The following is a 20,323-nucleotide window of genomic DNA, read 5'->3' as shown; positions in this document are numbered from 1 at the left end:
GTTCCTCTCTTATTTATTTTCCTTTGCTTACGTGTAACCGGATATTAACATGTCTGTGCGCTTTTTTTTAATCTCTTATTTTTATTTTATCTTTTATTAAATAAAACAAACAAATTAATTTAAATAAAAGTTAAAGCTATTGTGAAAAGGTAAAGATAGAAATATTGGGAAAAAATGGTTACATCAAAAGTTAGTATTTCTTTTATATATAATATAAAAAAAATCAATTATTTGTTTTGGTAAATTATAAAAAAAAGTTTAATTATCATATATTGATTTACACTGTTAGCATATTACAATCATTCATACTTCTGACTTTTGATATAGTTATGATAAAAATTAAACATTTCTATTAATCCAACTACTGATATTGACTCTTTACATTGTTGGTATATACAAAATTAAATTTTTTAAATAAAGCAGTTTTAGTAAAAGTAAATTAAAATAAAAATACACCAAACGTTGATTTCCCATTTGTATATAGATTTATATTGTACATAGACATAAATTTAAAAAAAAAAAATCAGATATTTGATTGGACTTTGAAAGGAAAAATTATAAATACAGCAAAATTATTGGAGCAAAAAATCAAAAGTACAAAAACATCACTATGATAGACTAAAGTCTCAACTATGTTAGAACCTAAAAAGTCATATGTAGCCCCTAAAAAATATTATTTAAAATAAAGAAAAGCAAAAAATATACAAATGAGAGATATCGGTGTAAGCTCCAGAGTTAATCTATTTTTACATAAAATATTATTTGTATGATGGCTTTAAGTTTTATATATATATATGATTTTTTTTTATTTGTCTAAGATATCCTTTATTTTTGTAGGAAAAAATTCATTTATTAATTTTTGTTACAAAAAATTAGATTGCAAAAACATAACATATAATTAGTTAGACATCTCAATTATGTTGAGATTTCTAACATGCAGCTACTTATAGCACAAGTAATAAATCAAGGAACTTTGACAAGAAGAAGGTTCAATGTTACAATTGTGAGAAATTTGGACATTTTGCTGATGAATGTTGGGCTGGCAAATGAGGAAAACAGAAAAAGAAATAATAAGATGAAGCATGTGCTACTCGAGAAGATGACTCGGATTCAGACATGTAAAATACTTATGTTTTTTATGAAGACAAATATCAAAGTAAGTGATCAAGTTGCAAGCTAAAAAAGATATCAACAATCAAGTCAACTATAGTCAATATGATAGAAGTTTTATAACATAAGGTACTTGATGCAATCTAATATTGTTATATTTCAAATGCACATGAGAACCTTTTATTTTAGCATATGCATCAAAAGAGTTTTTAAAATATCAAAATGCATGAACAATGTTTGAAAATCAAGTTTTTTCACAAAAGATAAAGTTGTATTCGACTACAACATGTTATAGCCGAATACAGACTCAAGTTAGTAGCAAAAACTTAATATCTCTATTCGAGTACAGGATGTTGTAGCCGAATACAAATACTAAATCAGTAGCTAAAACTGCAATTTTGTATTCGACTACAACATGATGTAGCCGAACACAAAACTAATTCAGTGACAAAATTCAATCATCTATATTTGACTACAAGGATATATTTTCGAATACAAGCTTGAAAATTTCAAATAAAATTGAACGTTACAGAGGTGTATTCGACTACACTCATGTTGTAGTCGAATACAACAGTGAATCAATGCAATTTTTCAGTTCAGATTCAACTTGGATCATTGCATATGTTCATAAACCTCTAGGAACGATTATCATTGATATGAAATAATGTCTAAGGAGTATAAATACGTCATAGGTTCATATTTATAAAAAAAAAACAATATTTTAAATCTTAGAACAACTTTAAACAAACTTTCTGAAATATTTTGAGTTATTCAAAGTCTTACTTTCATATTTCAAGTACATATTCTACATTGTCATATCATTGAAAAAGGTTCTCTATTGTACTTGAAATTATATTAGATTGTTATCATTGTACTCAATTGTTATACACTCTTGATTTCAGTTAATGTCATTGTTGTAAAACCATTCAAGTTATTGTGTAAATTGAGGAAAATGATGTACTTTCTTCAAGTGTTGTAAATTAGGATAGTGGTGTGCTATCTTAGATTGATTGTTAGAAGTTTGTAACATAAGTCTTAGAGTTAGACTTGTACTTATTCTAACAAATAGTGGAAAATCTCTTGTGGTGTGCAAGATGACTAAATGTAACCTTGGTAGTAAGGGGAACCATGATAAATTTGTGTTCTTTATTTTTCTGCCATTAAATTTTTGTATACACTAATCCAAAAAATAAAAATAATCCATTAAATCTCTAAAAACCTGAAAATTTCTACACACCTAATTCACCCTATCCTCTTAGGTGCGCATCTGTACTAACAATTGGCATCAGAGCAGGTTATGGTAATTTTCTCCTTGATTCTTATTCATGGCTTCTCCACAACTAGTTTTTAGAGATGGTGGTAGTAGAAATAAACCACCTTGTTTCGCTGGAGAACACTATGACTTCTATAAGATATGAATTCAAGCATATCTTGAGGCACAAGGAGATGATATTTGGGATGCATTACAAAACGGTCCATATGTCCCAAAAACAGTCATCGACAATAAAGAAGAAATAAAGAAAAAAGCCTCATGGACAAATGATAATAAAAGGAAAATGTTGTTTGACAAAAAGGCCAAAAAAAATTTACAATCGATACTTGGATTGGACGAACTCTTTCGCGCGTCTCATTGCAAAACTACCAAAGAAATCTGGGACACTCTTGAAGTAACTCATGAAGGAACTATTGAGGTAAAACGTTCTAAACTCCATACATTATGTCAAGAATATGAATTGTTTTGAATGCATGCCGGAGAATCTATTATGGACTTGTAAAAAAGATTTTCTCATCTGACCAACCATTTAATGGCATTTGGCAAGATCTTCACTAATGATGAATTGAACCTTAAAGTTCTAAGAACATTAACAAAGACTTGACAACCTAAAGTAACGATAATTTCTGAAAAGAAAAGCCTATAAAATACATAAATTCTTAAATAAAAAGGAATGATTTTGTATACATAAATTATTTTCTAATATATATATATATTCTTAAATATAATAACTTGTTTCTAAAATTTTATAGTTAATTTTACCTATATTTTTAAAAGAAACACTGTACCATTTTAAAATGGCAGATAGTTTCACTTTAATTAGCAAAAAATGACAACATCTATTTTTTGACTCAAAATAATAACATTTAATTTCAAGTTTATGTTTTAGGAAGGCTGTTTAAAAAATGGTCAATGTGCAGCATAAAAAACTCTAGTTATATACTATTCAACCACTAAAATAAAATAAAATGTTTCCTGTATATTTTGTTTTGCATCTTTATCTTCAAAAACAAATATTAATCACTTTGTTAGGTGAAGACAATTATTAAATAATAAAATAAATATAGTCAAATAAAATTAAGTTCATTTACATATTAATTTATATATTTTTAAAAGATACTACTATTATTCCATTTGCATCAATTATTAAAAGATACTACTATTCCATGACTTTTTCTTACAGGAAATGACTAAATTGGTGAAACTTATGCACTAAAACACAAAAAAAAACTTTACTCTATATTTCCAATGTTATACTTATACTCTACAATTTTTTTAAAACGCCAATTTTATTTTTGATTTTTTTATATTTTACAAATTTAAATTTCTTTTTTATGATTTGAAGATTTTCAAAACAACTAATTTAAATTTTTTCCTTAGACAAAACTTTTAAAAGAATTTCTAAAAAAATATAATTAATGTTCCTCGGTACAAAAGCTTGAAAACTTACAAAATAGATTGTATATCGGAAAATTTAAAAAATAAATTTCAATACTAGACAATTTTTTTTAAGTTATTTCTAATATTTTGAAAAACTTGTGGATTTCAAATTTTTTAAAACAAAATGTATATTAAAAATAGTTTTTCGAATTATAACTTTTATATCTAAAAACTTGAAAAAAAATCCAAAAAAATATTATTTCATAACATTTATCGAGTAACATGAAGGATACGAGGTAAAATTTTCAAAACACAATTACTTTTGCTACAACACCGAATTTGGTCACCACTTTGAGAGCCCACATTAATTTCCGGCTATTTGGTCCGACCATATTAATCCTATGGCCCAGTTCAGTCTCCCTGCCAAGTACAGCATATACTACTTGTTCCTTATTATAAATTCCATTCTATTTTTAATTTTTATTAAGAAAAGTTGATTGAATAATTGATGTTGACATTATATGTGTAAAATAGTATTTGTATAAAGGGGTGAGAATAGATTGGACCGAACTAGACTTTGATAAGTATGAGTTTAGTCTGTCAAAAATTTCAAAGTATAAATCTAACAAGTGGTCTGTCATATACTTACTTTGAAAATTCTAGCACGCACCTCACACTTAAACTTGCCACTTCATCAATCAACGTCAAAAAATAATTTTGTATTTTTATAAAACCTTCCATTTGTTTTACCACTCATTTTTTCACACCCTCTTGCAAAACTTTAAATAATTCACTATAACCTTTGAATATTTACAAACTTTTTAAATAAAAAAAAGTAAGTGGCACTTGAATTTTTCATACTTTCAAAATAATTTTTTTCAAAAGTTTCGAAATAGAAATGTTTCTAGATTTTCGAAAGTTTTGAGCAATTTGAAACTTTCGAAATAGAGAAAATTTTGAAACTTTCCAAATTTTTGAAATATAATCCTTATTCCGAAAATTTGAAATTTCCGAAAGTTTCGAAACAAGGATTACCTTTCGAAAATTTCGAAATAAAGATTACATTTTTAAGATTCGGAAAGTTTTCAAAATTTCAAAATCTGGAAAGTTTCTAAATCTGAAAATTTTATATTTCAAAAGTTTCGAAACTGTCAAAAATTTATTTCGAATGTATGAAAAATTCGAGTGCACTTACTTATTTTATTTCAATAATTTAGAAATATTCGAAAGTTACAATGAATTCTTTAAAGTTTCGAAAGATGAGGTGGAAAATGAGTGGTAAATTTTTTTGAAGGTTTTATATAAGGGCGAAATTGTATTTTCACGTTAATTGAGGCAGTGACATGTTTAGATGTAGGAGTGTATGTTAGAATACTCACTTTTTATACTTGAGTCTCATATTGATAGAAGTCTGGTATGACATGTTAGTCTACTTGAAAGTCTATTTTATTTTAACACTTGTCAATGAAATTAAGTTATATTTTAATATTTAACATCACATTTTGAAGAATATGATCTTATATACATTATACTTAAATTATATTTATAAAAATACATTTAAATATGTCAAAAATTAAATGAGGTTGATATGCGTAAATTACTAAAAGTTGAATATAAAAGATCAAAATTTAATATAATAATTATAGTAGTAAAAAAATATTATTTATATTTATTTAAATAGGCCGACCTAAAAGACTTATTATATGACATGTAAAGTGGACTTTTTTTTATAACTAAATATATTATTTTAGAAGTATTTGCCTTATCTGTTTAAGAAAAAATTATGCTCTATCATGAGTCTGTCGTAGAATAGACCGTAGACCCCTGTCGGTCGAACATATTCACATTCCTAATTGTATGTAAATATGTTTTATTTAATTTTTCATATTCCAAGACAAATTAATAATATTCATTTAGAAATAATAAATAAATATTTTCGACAAATTTTTTCTCTAAAGAGTACTCATAGAAACATCTGTAGTGTGACGTAATAGGATTTTGAGTTGCATCATCATTGTATTCAACATCATATTAAGGGTTGTCTTAAATATTTTAAAAATTTTATTTTAATTTTAAAAATTAAAAATATAATTAAAAAAAAGATTATTTTAATAATAATATAAGTTTTTAATTTATATAAAATTTAAAACATATGAAATAAGTTTTTAAGGCAATTTAAAACTAGTTTTTACTTCCTAAAATAAGTCTCTATAAAATTAAAATATGAATTAAAAATAAATAATTTTTTTATAGACTAAATATTAAAATTATATTTAACTCAAAATAAAATAAATCCATTTTATTATTATTTTAAAAAAAATTAAAAATGTCAAAATCAAAAGACAACACTAAAAAAATAATACTATAAAAGAGTATTGAGAGAATTTGCTCGTTAGTGCTTAAGTTGACAAATTCCACTATAACGCCGTTTGTACATATTCATAGTTTTCATACCAAAACAAGATTATTCTTTCAATTGCGTCCACAAACATCAACTAAACCAGAATAGCTATTATAACAAATATTGATTTTCACATGTTATAATCATTACATATCTACTTTTTTTTCATTGTTTTCTATTTATCTAAATCTCAATTGTCCACCATTCTGTTTAAAATAAGCTATGTATTAATTTGCCGCATAAAAAGTAAGCAAGCTCCTTACTCTCCCATTCTATGCAAAAAAAAAAAACCAAAAAAGTAGATAAAACAGAGGATAATGAAATTCCATCAAAATGGGATAAAAATATATAAAAGATATAAATGGAATACTCAATCCAAAATTGTATAAAAGTAAAATAACATCTTTTTCCACTTTTATATTCTTAAAAACTTTAATTAATATAACTATATTGATTAATTTAAATGTTTATTTTAATAAATTAATAGAAACACATACAAATTAATCGATTCAAATGTATTGGAATGGATTATAGACGAAGAAGAGTTAAAAAAAAAGAAATTCACAAGCTGCCTCGTGTCAGCATAAGAACGGTTCAATCGAATAATCATCACCGTCCACCTATGAAATCCAACTCCACCGACAATACAATTTGCCACTAATCACGAAACGACGAAAGGTAAAAATAAAACCAGAAAACAGAATTAAAATATAGAATCATAAATATCGCTAAGCATCACTCATTTCAGATCAAAACAAATTATCTGTAAGAAAAAAATAAAAACAAAAACATAGTCCAATGGCTAATAATAATTCTTAACAGAAACGAGAAGCAATGGAATGATCGAGAGTGTTATTTTGATTCCCCAGAGAAGGAATTTCAAAGTGCCAAAGTCTACCAACACCTTTCACCAGATTTTTTCTACAGAGAAACTCTTCCGCATAAACCTTCTCAACTTTCCGATCCACATCGTGCAGAAACACGTGCGTCACACCGGAACCTTTTCTATTTCTCGCCATGACCGTCATCGAAAATATCGCCGCCATACGACCCGGAGCCTCCGCGAAATAGCCTCTCGGCGCGTCTATCATTATCAAATCCCAATCTGTTTCGTAAACTTCGTCAGGGAGATTGTGAAGAGCGAGTTTGCATTTTTCGTTTCCGCGTAAAAAGGCTTTAGCCGGTGAACAAGTCGGCTCCGATTTATAAGATTTGAGAAGCTCATCGGCTTCTTGGAGCTGAGTTCGGTACTGAACGGTATGGGCTCGAAGCTCAGGCGCGTCTTTAAGTACGGTTTGGACCCATTTTGGATCCTCTTCGAGGAATAGCGTGGTGCCACTTGGGTTAAACCCGGTCCACATTAATGAATCGTGGCCAAGCCCGAAAACGAGGAAGTTTATGGGTCGGTTTAGGGATTTGATAACGTCTAAGGTAACGCTGATCTCAGAAATAGATTGTTGTGGGACAACGTGTGAGGTTGCGTAGTGAAGGATAGCATGAAGCTGGATCTGTGTTGGGTTGTTGAGTTGGTTTGTGGTTCGGGTATTGGTTCGGGTGAGAGAACATAACAAGGTATTGTTTGAGGTTTGGAGTAAGGTAGTTATGAAAAGTGATGCTCCGATTATTCCCAAAATGACTAACAGGCCTAAGAACCAGCGTTTTTCACCAAGGTGGTAGCGATTCCTCATTTTTTCGTTGACTTGCATATTGTGTGTATTTGGAGAGATTAATATAAGTTTTTTGGATTTTATGTTTATTTTAGTAATGAGTGAGTGAAACTGTGGATAGTTGTGTTGATAAGTGATAACGCGGTGAGGGTTGAAATAGGGATGAGGTGGGTGAGTGGTACTCAATAATTAATTCAGATAAGTATTTAATAATAATACTAAATAAACAATGAGGCGTTAATGCTTGCTAATGGTGCACCACAACTGCACACATTGGGGTCGTGTTGAGTTGGCATTGGCTTCGAGTTATACATTTTTTTTGAAATTTCCAATATATTGTCGTGATTGACATTTGTATGGCATTTTTGTCTTTTTTGTGCAAATTTGTAAGCTGATATTTAGTAACCGATGGATTTGGATTAACAAGTCGTATTAGTAGTGAGAGAAAAACCTGCATTTTGGTATATATATTATAAAATATAATAATTATTTAATTAAATTATCTTTATAATATATTTATAGAATCAAAAATTTATTTAACTCTAAAATTAATTTACAATGATCGTGACTATTCATTAAACTCTTAAAATTACTATCTTTGTCTCTAATTATATAATTGACTTTCTATATTTGTATTTTCAACCCTCTTTTGATTTTCACATGCATTGTTGACTTCTTTACAAAACTATCCCTATTAGATTTACAATTGAGAAACACAAATTTATTTTTTCTTTTATATAGTATTATCATTAATGGTAGCAATAATTATATAAAAGTAACAGACATCTTTTACAATTTTATTTTACAACCGCTTTCTTTTAATATTATTTTTTACAAGATTACATTTAATATTGTTAATCTCATTCAATAAAATTTTATCTTGGTAAAGAGAAAGTTATCATTAAATTATCCATCGTCTCATTTAATTGCATTAAAGAAATTAACATTTAATTTGAAAAATTGACATTAAATAAAGGAGAATATTGATATTATTAAATAAATAAACAAAATATTAATTTTCATGTTTTTATTAAAACTCAAATACATTAAATTTTATCATGACTAATAATAATCAGGCTATCAATTTAAATATACAAATAAAATCACAATAAAAACTAAGATAAATATAAAGTTAAAAAATAATTCTTGAAAATATGCCAATTATTTTCAAAATGTTATTTGGTTGCTATTCAAATAAATTTGTGTTTAGTCTATTAGTTAATTTTATATTTTGTTTTGTTTCTGTTAAAATCGCTTAATCAAATAAATATTATATGATTTAACACTGTTTTGGATAAATTAAATATTTTACTTTATTATTTTCATGATATAATTATATTATTTTAAATATTATCCATAAAATTATTTTAAATAATTGTTTATAAGGAAGTTATGATTTAAGTAGATATAATAAGATTTCTAAATCAGGTGTTATTATTTTCTTTTTTAGAAAGAGATAACATTATAATTAATTTATATAAATGAGACGTTTTAGATTTAAAATGTACAACCTAATAATGTTAATATTTGTAGTTTGCGCTAAAAATAGAGTCGGCTCAAAAGTATAGTCACATAAAACCTTTGCTTTAGTCGTCACTAAAATATAATTTTTTACTCTAGTTTTTATGAAGCCTCAATAAAAAAACTCTTTATACCTTAAGAAGGCTCCAAAAATATTTAATTTCTAATTTTTGGCATAATTATTATTTAAAAGTTGGATTTCATAAATCCAATTTGATTTATATCACAAAATGTTAAAAACTTAAATTTATCTCTTTAATTTTTATTAAATTAATGACTAAAAAAATTACTACGAAAACTTACCTTCACTAAAATTTTCGATAAGTAATTTTTTCTCTCCGAAATATCTGATACAAACTTTATAACTACTGGAAACTTCAAGACACAAAATTTTTTATAGTAGAAATTATTTATCAGAAATTTCGTTAATAAAATTTGATGTACATTATTTATACTATCGAAAATTTCGTATCCTGAAATTTTTTGTAGTTCATTTTACTCTTTTTAAAATTTCAAGTATTATTATTATATTTTTTAAAAAAAAAATTGAATTTTTTTAAACTATTTTTTTGAATCAGAGATAAAAAAAAATATCATTATGTATAAATTTGAGTCACAAGAAGTTTTCATATAATGGACAAGAGAGGTTAGGCGACAAAATCGAGTATCATTACTCGCTCTGACATAGAGACTAAAAAAAATAGAAGAAAGTCAAAGTTAATTATTAGCTGTGATAGAGGTGGAAAATATAAGTCAAACAAAAGTAACTCAATGACTTCAACTAAAATGTGTGGTTGTCCGTTTATACTTAGATCGAGACTACTGACAAATGATGATAGATGAATTATTAGTTTGTGTAAGAGATCGAGCTCAAGAATATTCAACAGTTCTAAAATAAATTGAATATAAAATAAACGTAAAAAATAAAATTAAAAACAAAAATTGTATCGAAAATTTTAGAAAGGAATGAAATCTCCGGTAACTAGTTTTCAATACCAGAAATTTACGAGAGATTGAATCGAAAATTTAAAATTTCCGTATTGAAAAAAAATAAAAAAAATAAAATATTAATTGAAATTAAATTAAAAGACTGATATTTAACTTCTTTTTAATATGATTTGTCGGGTCATAATCAAATATATTTTTATAAAATAAATGTTACAATTAAACGTCTAGGATAAATCTTACTTTTTCATATGCATTACTATTTTGACTTTTGAGAAAGAATGCAGAAGAATTTCGCTGAAAATTTTTATCATAAAAGAAAGTGGGTCAAAAAAAGTAACAGAAAATAATTGAATTTTAAGTTAATACATGGAAATAAACAAAATATGATATTTTATTTGGATAAATAAATTTTAGATATTTGAAATGATTAAAATGATTTAATTACTTTGAGGAATAAAACATTGAAATGAGATGTTACCTAACTAAAGTTGTGTATCAAACATTCAGCATTTTTTATGAGATTCGCACCATTATGTTTTTCAAAGAGATTTAATTAAAGTTTAAAGTTTATTTTTCTGTCCATTTATTCATTTTTTATTTTACTCCTCAAGTTAATTATTTTAATGAAAAAAATATCACAATAATTAATAAAATTTTAAATTTTTTATTAATACTTTTTCTTTTATTCTTCAATTTTTTCTTTTAGGCTTCAATGGTCAAAAGTATATGAAATCTTTCCATAAAATCAATTCACATTCTTTACAAAATATTTACTGTCACTTTCTGGGTGTTGGTTTGGGAGTTGTATTTTGGTAGTTTTATCTTGTAAAGTTTTTGTATTTTGTGTCTAATATTGTATCCATACTGTGTTTGAATTAGTATTTTAATGTCAAATTTGCTTTTTTTTTTTAAAAAAAAAAAAAAACTATTTACTATCACTAATAAATAACAGAGACTTGAGGACTCATATTGTACGGAAGATCCTCATCTTTTGTTCGATCCTCAATTGCTACTATTTGTGCAATGATTTCAGCAGAGTAATGAGATAGCACTTGTTGCTACCTCTAGATGGACGAATATCCAGGGTCAAACATGCAATTTCACATCCTTAATTATTTTTCCCGATAGATTGGACCCACGTGTCGAAAGGAGCCGTGAGGTTAATCGCTTGGAAGCCACAACCAAACCACCCCTTCCCTGGGATTTCTAATGCAACTTATCATGAAAGAATTCAAGATAAAAAAAGTAAACAATGTAAAACTTGTAAAATTTATTTAAAACAAGATCAAATTAAAGAACCATTACTTTAAATTTCCTTACAAGTGTATTTCTCTCTCTCTCATCTAACTATTTAAAATCTTCAATGAATTGTATTTGTTAATTAACCTTATAAGTCTATAAACTATAAAAACACTTTAAAATAGTTCATAAATTATCTTTAAAAACAACTATTTAATTTCTGAAAATTCAATTTTTTGTTGTCAAACACGTGATCTTTCTTTAACCTTTAATTCATTTTAGAGACAAAACAACATTTATATTGTTATTTAATTACTTTAATGTTTAAGTTATATTTAAATTTGTAAATTTTGGTTCATTAATTCCTGTAACTTTTAATTTATAATGATTAAATATTAAAAATAAATTTTACAACTTGATTTCAAACAAAATAACAATAATTAAAATAACATGACATCAAACGAAAAGAATGAAGAATTGAAGATAGATCAAATCAAACAAAAAAGGTTAAACCCATAAAAAACACATAAACCGAAACTCGCTAACAATATAAAAAACATATAACTAAGAATTTAAGATTTTCGGACTCACCAACGTAGAAGTAAGAAAAGTTGGAGAAGTCGAGGTATTGTTTGCAGGTTGACAATAACAATGACAATGGCGGACTTTGAATTAAAATATTAGAGTAGTTAAATTTTTAAAATTTTAATAGATAAATAAAATGTATAATATTATATTGTAAATTTACAAAAATATTTATAATTTCACAGAGACTAAAATTAAAAAATTATTTTATGGAAATTAAAATCAAATTTATTATATTAAATTTACAGTTTATTTTTAATCTAATATATGCCAACCAAAATTTGTTGATTGTCGGTTAATCTAATACACAATGAGTAAATAAAAACTACAAGAATCTGTTAAAAACTTTTAAATTATCAAGACAATTTAAAATTCTAATGAAATTCTGACTAACTAGGCTTGTATGGTAGTTGATATGTTTGAAACACGAATTCGACTTAAATTTTTTTTTTTTCTATAATTAATAAATGTAAATTTTATTGCTAAACTCTTAAAAAAAAGATGTGATACATCGAACCTGACAATTTTTTAATTTGTTTTATTTAAATGAATGTATAAGTACGTGTATATATCTTTGTGAGAGATGCACACGAAAAAACAATGTCTCAAAACTCCATTATTCCTCCTTTGTATGTGGTACGACGTTTCAGTTTCTTTTAATTAAAGTAAACGGTGGCGTTGCATGTTCATCCTACGGAAAATGCAAAAACCATATTGATCTATCAATATTAATTAAATTGATTTGATGAGGAGAATTGAATTCACAATCCTTAATTTAATTTAATATTTTGAGTTTGAGCCTTTTGAGTTGTGAATAAAAATTATGGTTAAAATGAGAGACTATACTAAAGAAAGACAGCCAAATTATTGAGAATTCATTACATTAGTCATTGCTAGAGTCGATGAATACTCACGTCTATGACTTGATAACCAAAAAAGAAAACATAAAAGACATTGAATCCCATCTTTTTATTGTAAGAATTTTATAACCTTCAGTTTATTGGTCTAAAATAAATTACAGTTAAGCATCGATTTTCAAAAGCTAACAATTAAAAAGAGAAAAGTTATAGTAATTACTAATTATTAAAAAAATCGATCTCATTTAATTGTTGTCCTTAGATGTGTGTCTTATAAAATGGATAAAATGAGAGAAATCACTTTATTCTTAAATACTATAGTTTTCTCATCAAATTCGAATATGTAAAAATCATAAACTTCAAACTATTTTCGTTGATAGTTTCCGTTGAAAATTTATTATGACATTTTGTTTATTTTTATAAATTGTTTCATTTTTTTCTTTATACTTAGTTTCTATACCTATTTTATTTATATATATTATTTTATTTTTTCTTATAACCAAACAAAGTTTTGTTTTAGTATATTTTAAATTTTAGTTAATTTTTGATCCAATTGAAAATGAAGTACCAGTCTTAATGGTGACAATCGATGTTTGATGGAGATTTTCTTCTTAGAGGGGTGGAGTACCTACAAATATGTACTTTGATTATATGACATTTTTCCTTATATAGGAATTAAGTTAAATATGAGATATATGAGGAGGGAATCTTTATGAAATACTCTCCTGTGTTATTAAAGTGTTAGAGGAAAATGATCTTCATCACTATGGATTGAATTGATATTGTATAGGTACGTTGTTTGCTATTTTCGTTAGGATTAGACTTTGACTTACACTTGATGAATGTGAAAGAGATTATTTATTAGAAGATTACATTAAATATCCTTTGAACACAAATACAAAGATTAATTCTTCAAATCGAATAAAATTACAATGTATAATAAAACTCTCCCTAAAAGTTTTAACATTGCAACATTCTCATGATTGAATCTAAACTCAAGACATCTAATAAAAAATTAAAGTGAAAGAGACCTGACTTATCTTATTCATTGAGTTACTTGTTAGAAGATTTAAATAAATTTTGAGTATATTTATATGATTTTAAATGTAAATTGAATTAACTCAAATATAATAGTAACAAACTAAACAGAACTTGAAATTTTTAACGATAAGAAATTTTAAATGAAATGAAAAACCTTTTCGGAAACTTCAATGCAGATGTACGCCTGACTCTGTCTACATTACGTAAAATTTAATCAATAAACATTGAAAGGAGGTGATCAATAATAATGGTACTAATATAATAAGATAATGAAAGTGTCAAAAAAATAATAACATTATGCATGAGAATGTCAAACGTGTTGGCAGCTTATCCATGACACAAAAGCGATATTCCAAACGAAAGTGTCCAACTCCATTCTTCTGATTAATTTACTGCAAATCTCCTTTGAATTCCACCATTACGTTTTGTCTTGCACATAATACAAATAGATATTATCGTTAAAAAATTAATTTATACAAGTACTTATGTGATAACTCTGATAAAATTAATTTATACAAATACTAGTATAATACTAGTGTGGTAACTCATTCGTTGGAGATGACATATGTTAGGATTTAAACTCGAGAACTCTAATTAAGTTGAAAGACGGCTGAATCATTTCATTTATGTGTTGTTGTGTATCATTAACCGTAGTTCGAATCAACGTAATCTAGATTGTGCTGTGTCTAAATTACCCTTGTGTTTATGGTGGCTAATTTGTTGGTGGACTAGTTCGCTCATAGTCTTAAAGTTGAATTTTCATAGTTGGATATATATGTCATTAGCCTCATGAATCACGTTGAGTGAGATGAGATTTATCCTCTCATATTTTATTGGTTGTTGAATAAGTGAGACCATTAAGTATAAATATATCAATTTTTCACTACATATTATATATAAAGTAATGAGAGTGGTCTTAAGAGAATAAATTATTAATCCAATAAACTCCTAAAAAAATATTTGAGTTTTTATTCGGCGTATTTTAACTCATCAACCGAACTTTCTTTTCGAGATTCATTTTACATAGTTTAAACTTTAGAGTATCAACTCCTATACTATCAACCAAAGCCAACTCACCTAAGGAAAAATAGTTGAGCAAAATTTCCATTTGAAGGCTATGCTCTGCAATTGGATAGAGATCGTGTTGAAGAGTGGTGATTTCAATAATATTTCTGTAATTAAAACTTAAATCATAAAATGAAAATAAAATCCAAAGAGACTTTAAAATGTTTACAATTGACGCTGTACTTTAATTTATAACAAAAAATTATTTTTCGTATGATGAAATGAAGCCCCAACATTCTGAAAATGCAAATAACAGAATAGCATGCAAAAATATTTCCAGAACCGCTTCATATTCGATATGACACCATGAGAAGAGAAAGATAACATAGTAATTGCAACGAAAATTAGGTCCTACAAATCAGAAATCATGAGATGGAATCTACCTTGCCTATAAATTTGTATGGTTCAAAGTTGATACTATTTGGAGTGAGAACATTCATGTAAATTCAACTGGTGAAAACCCGACTCGTAAGGTTCTGTAAACAGTTAAAATTCTTGAAAGTGGTTCCTATCTTCACAGTTTGAGTTTGAGATCCACATGTTGGAATTGACTTGTTGATCACGATCATTATGCCAATATTCTGATGAAGAGAGAGGCATGCCACGATTCATTGAGTGCGCTATGGCTTGAGCGGTACTGGTTGTGCGATTAGAATGCTCTAGCGAAATGGATTTAGTCTCGTATAAATCCCATGGATTGGTTGACAGAAGAGAGCGAGCACAACTGAAGTCTTGTGTAGCATTTGTATCAGAGAAGCTAATGAAATCTTCAACACCTGCAAGAGGTATTCTACCAAATCAATAATACTGTGCAACAATATTACATACATCAATTTTTTATTAAAGTTAGACGTCTTTTGAAAAAATATGATGCACTGACACAAGCCCAGACACTAGACACAACACAAACGCTGATACAAAGATACCGGTAGTAATTTTAAAAAACTACTAACAATTGAATGTAATCTTATGTGTCAGTGTCTGACACAGACATGTGTCAAACACAAGACACGCTTTCAGTCTGAAGTGTCAATGCTACATAGCTTAAAATCCTCTAAATTTAGATTTGTCAGTACAAAAAAAAATGAGTATTTGCACGGTGGTAGTTAGTGATCAATATGACCAAAATAATTATATGATGTATACATGATATATATGTAACAATCTAACTTAGTACAAAATCATGAGGCTCAATTATCAAGAAGTGAAAAAACCTGGATCAATACGCTTGGTTGCAGGGATTCTGGATGTAAAATGGAAGTTGGAATCATCAGAAAGCATAGTGAGAGTACTTGGTATGTCACTGTTGTCTTTCACAGGCTTTAAGAGAAAATCTTTTGTTTGAGGGAGCTTGCCGTTGTGTATATTTTGCCCGGCTAAATATGTAGCAGTCCTAGAATAAGCAAATGGACTTGTTTGTTGATTCCCATCTGCGGAACTAAAATATATTAGAAGATAGAAGAGAACAGTAAAATTTGCATAGTCGTGAAATGAATGACTTGCAATTAACTATAATAAAGCTAGAACAAAATCGGCTGTTCTTTGGTCTAAGTTTTGACTAACAGCAACATTTGAAGTTGTATTTTGCCTAAATCAGGTTTAGAAGAATATCATACTCACCCTCAAGTCCAAAAAATCGCAATATTTATTGGTATCGTGCTGTAATAAAGGGTATGCTACCCTAATTCTCTAAAGACTTAGGTTCTTAACTGTGCCTTATGCCTTTAACTATATGCAGTATCCATTCCACAACTGTAACAGCAACATTACAATAATAAAAGATCAAAACAGCTAAAACTTATTACTCTATAGCTTGGTCTTAGATTTCTAGAATTCTCTTTTTCAGCTTGAGCAGACACTGATATAAACTGCAAACTAAAGAAAAATAAGTATTACCACAGTGTGAGGGAGACAAAGCTGATTGACTTGATTGGAGAGGATCATCAAGACGAGGTTTTCGGCGCCTTGCATTGTGATGTGAAAGACGTTTTCTGCAGCTTCTCTTGTTTTCATCGAACTCAAACAGAGCATGGAACCTTCAGCATCATAAGCAAAATGGTAAATTTTGAAGCAATTAATTAAACAGCAGTCAAAAAAGACAGGTATCTGAGTCAGATTGGGTAATTTTAACTTTTACTGATATGCTAATGAGAATTCATTATAGTTGCTATTTGGCAACACTTAATAATATTATTTCTGATGTCAATTTAATCCAAACAATCAAATATTTGTAAACAAGTTTAACCTGCTACATTGCTGGCAAAATCGACGTTCCAAACCAGCAATAACCACCAGAGGAGATTTGGAATGAGTTTCACAAACTCTATGTTTCCGATGGTAACCTTTAGCTGATGAAAGATCAAGGCTACAACCTTCAACCTGGCATCGTGGACATTGTAAGTTCTGGCCATTGGACTTACATTTCTTTGCAATGCTTAAAGATGACATAGGATCCACACAAAAAGTTAGGTTTTTCGAATCAGTTTCTTGGCATACATCCTCAAAGTACACCCTTTTACCAAGTTTTAGGGTTAGTAAAGGTTCACCAGACACAGAAGAGAGCTGTAGTGCATTACAAGTTTCAACTGGCTCATCTTTAGATAATTCCATTTTACCACTAGAATCATCTTGTGAACTTTCAAAACCAAATATACATTTTTTACTATCCTTATTTGATGATGAACTGAAACTCCTAGATGTAGAAGCATGAATTAGCTCAGAGCCAGAACAACCACTTCCACCAGATGTATCCAACAAACCGACATTGATTTCTTGGTCTAGGTCGATACTCCAGTTTGGTGGTTGTAACTTTGGATTTTCTGTTGGTTTTGTATTGAAGAATGATAGATTATCCCACTCCCACAGTGAAGAAGGAGATTTTGCATTCACCTCCATGAGAAAAGCTTTGAAAAGAGGTTATCTGCAAAGTATAAAACAAATGAGAACGATAGCTAGTGTTGTAGATTTTGTAGAAACAAGGAAAACTATACAACAAGCTGCTTCTATAGGAATGAAATCAGTTATAAACTTCAATAATGATTGAGAAAATGCAAAAGGCATCAAGAATATTAATAATAGTAATATGAAAGATGAAAGATGAAAGGAAAAAGAAACGTACAAGTAGAAAGGAGAAGAGTTTGTTAGGATAATGATGATGAAAATGTTTGAATGGAAAAGAAGTAGCGTTCCATATGGAAAGAGCAGAGAAGCAGAAAGAGGAAGAGTGGAACAGTCACAGTGGACAGGTGGACGCAGATACGACAACAAAACAACCAAATCACTCTCTCCCCCAAACCCCACAACAGATATAATATAATCTTTTCATTACTCCGTCTTCGTTCATTTATATTTATATACACATGTAACATCTAAAAACTTCATAATAAATAGTTATCTATTTTAATTACTACACTGTTTAGATTATTTTTTTTTAAATTATCAAAATTAATAAACTATAATTAATAGTTGGTTTTAGAGTTTTTTTTTTTTTTAATTACGGTCTAGCTTTAAATAAAATCTCTATTTGAAAAAGAATTGAGTTGCTAAGGGTAATTTAAATAGAGTTGCCTTTTTGGTAACAAGCCTTTGATATTATGGTATATATATATAATTCATTTAAAATGTGTATTAATCACATAGAAGTTGCGAGATAGAAAAAATTGTTAGAAATTGAATTATGGAAAGATAATAAAAATTGTATGATGATGGATATATTTATTGAAAGAAAAACAAATTTTGACCAAAATTTTTAATTGTTAGTAATTAACTTCAGAGATGTTTTATATAATTGTATAAATTAAGTGAATAAATTACAATAAATAAAAATACATTTTATTTAAATTTTAAATAATTATTGATTTTGATTAAATAAGTTATTTTTAAATTTAATTTTAAACAATTCTTCCAATTAGAAATAGATGGCATTTAAATTCTAAATAAAATTTTGAATTTTCGTCCAACCTCCAAAATTTACTATATATATTATGAATATATAGAAAGATTCAAATTCAAAATAAAGTTATTTACAATTTATAAAATTTAGTATAAGTATTCGTTAAACTTACCAAAATAGAGGGTTGAAGAATAAAAAAGAAAGGGAAATAAATAAGGCAGATCAGAGATGTTGCTCGTCCATAATCATGACTTTTTTCGTTATTTTTCTGTTAGAAATTTGAAGAAAAATATATTGCATTTAAATTCTAAATAAAATTTTAAATTTTCATCCAATTATAAAATTTATTATATTACGAATATTATAGAAAGATTCAAATTCAAAATAAAGTAATTTACAATTTATTAAACTTAGAATAGATTTTCTCTAAACTAACCAAAATATAGAATTTTAAGAATAAGAAAGACGGAGAATAAAATAAAGCTGACAAAAAGGTTGCTTGCTCATAATCATTACTTTTTGTTCATTTTGTTGGTTATCTCTTATATTATTTAAATTCAAAATAAATGATGAATAAGTGGTAATATGAAATTTGTTTGCTTTTATACATAAAATATAATCATTCTATTTAGAATAACTCAAAATTTGTATTAGAACAGAATTTTGAGGATTAAGAAAAATTCTTTATATTATTTTTATATTGTTAATAATATTTTATAAATTATAAATATATTAATTATATATATTATTTTATAATTTTCTACAAAATCACTCTTAAAAAATGTAAAAAGAATTATCTCCTAATCTAAATAAATAATTGATGCATAGTGTAAATAAAATTATCTCTTTGCCTGAGAAAAAAATTCTCTCTTCCGTTTCTGTTCTGCTAGACCATTGAGATGAGAGCTCATGTCCCAGGTCTACAGATCTAACACCATAAAACTTACTTTGCTCTACAATGACTAAAATTATTTTTAATCTATATTTTCAGCCATATATATTAAAACTTCTACTACATTGTAAAAATTATTCCGATAGTCTGACCATTACTAAAATAAAAACAAGAGTTAAATATGTTTTTAATTTATACAAAATTATAAGTTTTTAACTTTAATTTTTACATCATTTTAATAGTCGTTTTAACTCTACAAAAACAGACACTAAGTAAAATTAGTTTTTGGCGTCAAATAGGATTAGGCTAACTGAATCGTGACTAAAACACACGGACATTTTAATTGAGGTAGCATCCACGTCGTATGCCGACTCACATTTTTATTAATTTAAATTATAAAAGAAAAAAAATTGAATTTCTATTTTAACAAAATTATTTTTATTTTTATCAAA

The 20,323-nt window shown here is 27.0% G+C and overlaps 2 protein-coding genes across 3 annotated transcripts; both read right to left on the bottom strand.

Moving 5' to 3' along the window:
• Nucleotides 1-6,864: 6,864 nt before the first annotated feature.
• LOC101507524 (arabinogalactan O-methyltransferase 1) lies at nucleotides 6,865-8,013 on the bottom strand. Its single transcript, XM_004504354.4, has one exon. It carries the CDS (start codon nucleotides 7,868-7,870, stop codon nucleotides 6,980-6,982), a length of 891 nt encoding a protein of 296 aa, XP_004504411.1. The 5' UTR covers nucleotides 7,871-8,013; the 3' UTR covers nucleotides 6,865-6,979.
• Nucleotides 8,014-15,099: 7,086 nt separating this feature from the next.
• LOC101507206 (squamosa promoter-binding-like protein 10) lies at nucleotides 15,100-18,345 on the bottom strand. 2 transcript variants are annotated; one of them, XR_012163697.1, is made up of 6 exons: nucleotides 18,206-18,345; nucleotides 17,333-18,007; nucleotides 16,984-17,123; nucleotides 16,302-16,517; nucleotides 15,471-15,863; nucleotides 15,100-15,194 (listed from the first exon to the last, which is right to left on the bottom strand). XR_012163697.1 is itself a non-coding variant. In XM_004504353.4 (5 exons), the coding sequence occupies exons 2-5, from the start codon at nucleotides 17,980-17,982 to the stop codon at nucleotides 15,574-15,576; spliced, it is 1,296 nt and encodes a 431-aa protein (XP_004504410.2). In that variant the 5' UTR covers nucleotides 17,983-18,007; nucleotides 18,206-18,345; the 3' UTR covers nucleotides 15,325-15,573. The 2 variants fall into 2 exon arrangements, 1 of the variants encoding a protein (XP_004504410.2); XM_004504353.4 differs by lacking the exon at nucleotides 15,100-15,194 and having other exon boundaries at nucleotides 15,325-15,863.
• Nucleotides 18,346-20,323: the final 1,978 nt, after the last annotated feature.

The sequence above is a fragment of the Cicer arietinum genome, chromosome 6, assembly GCF_000331145.2.
Source record: "Cicer arietinum cultivar CDC Frontier isolate Library 1 chromosome 6, Cicar.CDCFrontier_v2.0, whole genome shotgun sequence".
Lineage (NCBI taxonomy): Eukaryota > Viridiplantae > Streptophyta > Magnoliopsida > Fabales > Fabaceae > Cicer > Cicer arietinum.
This window is presented reverse-complemented; position numbering and strand designations above follow the sequence as displayed.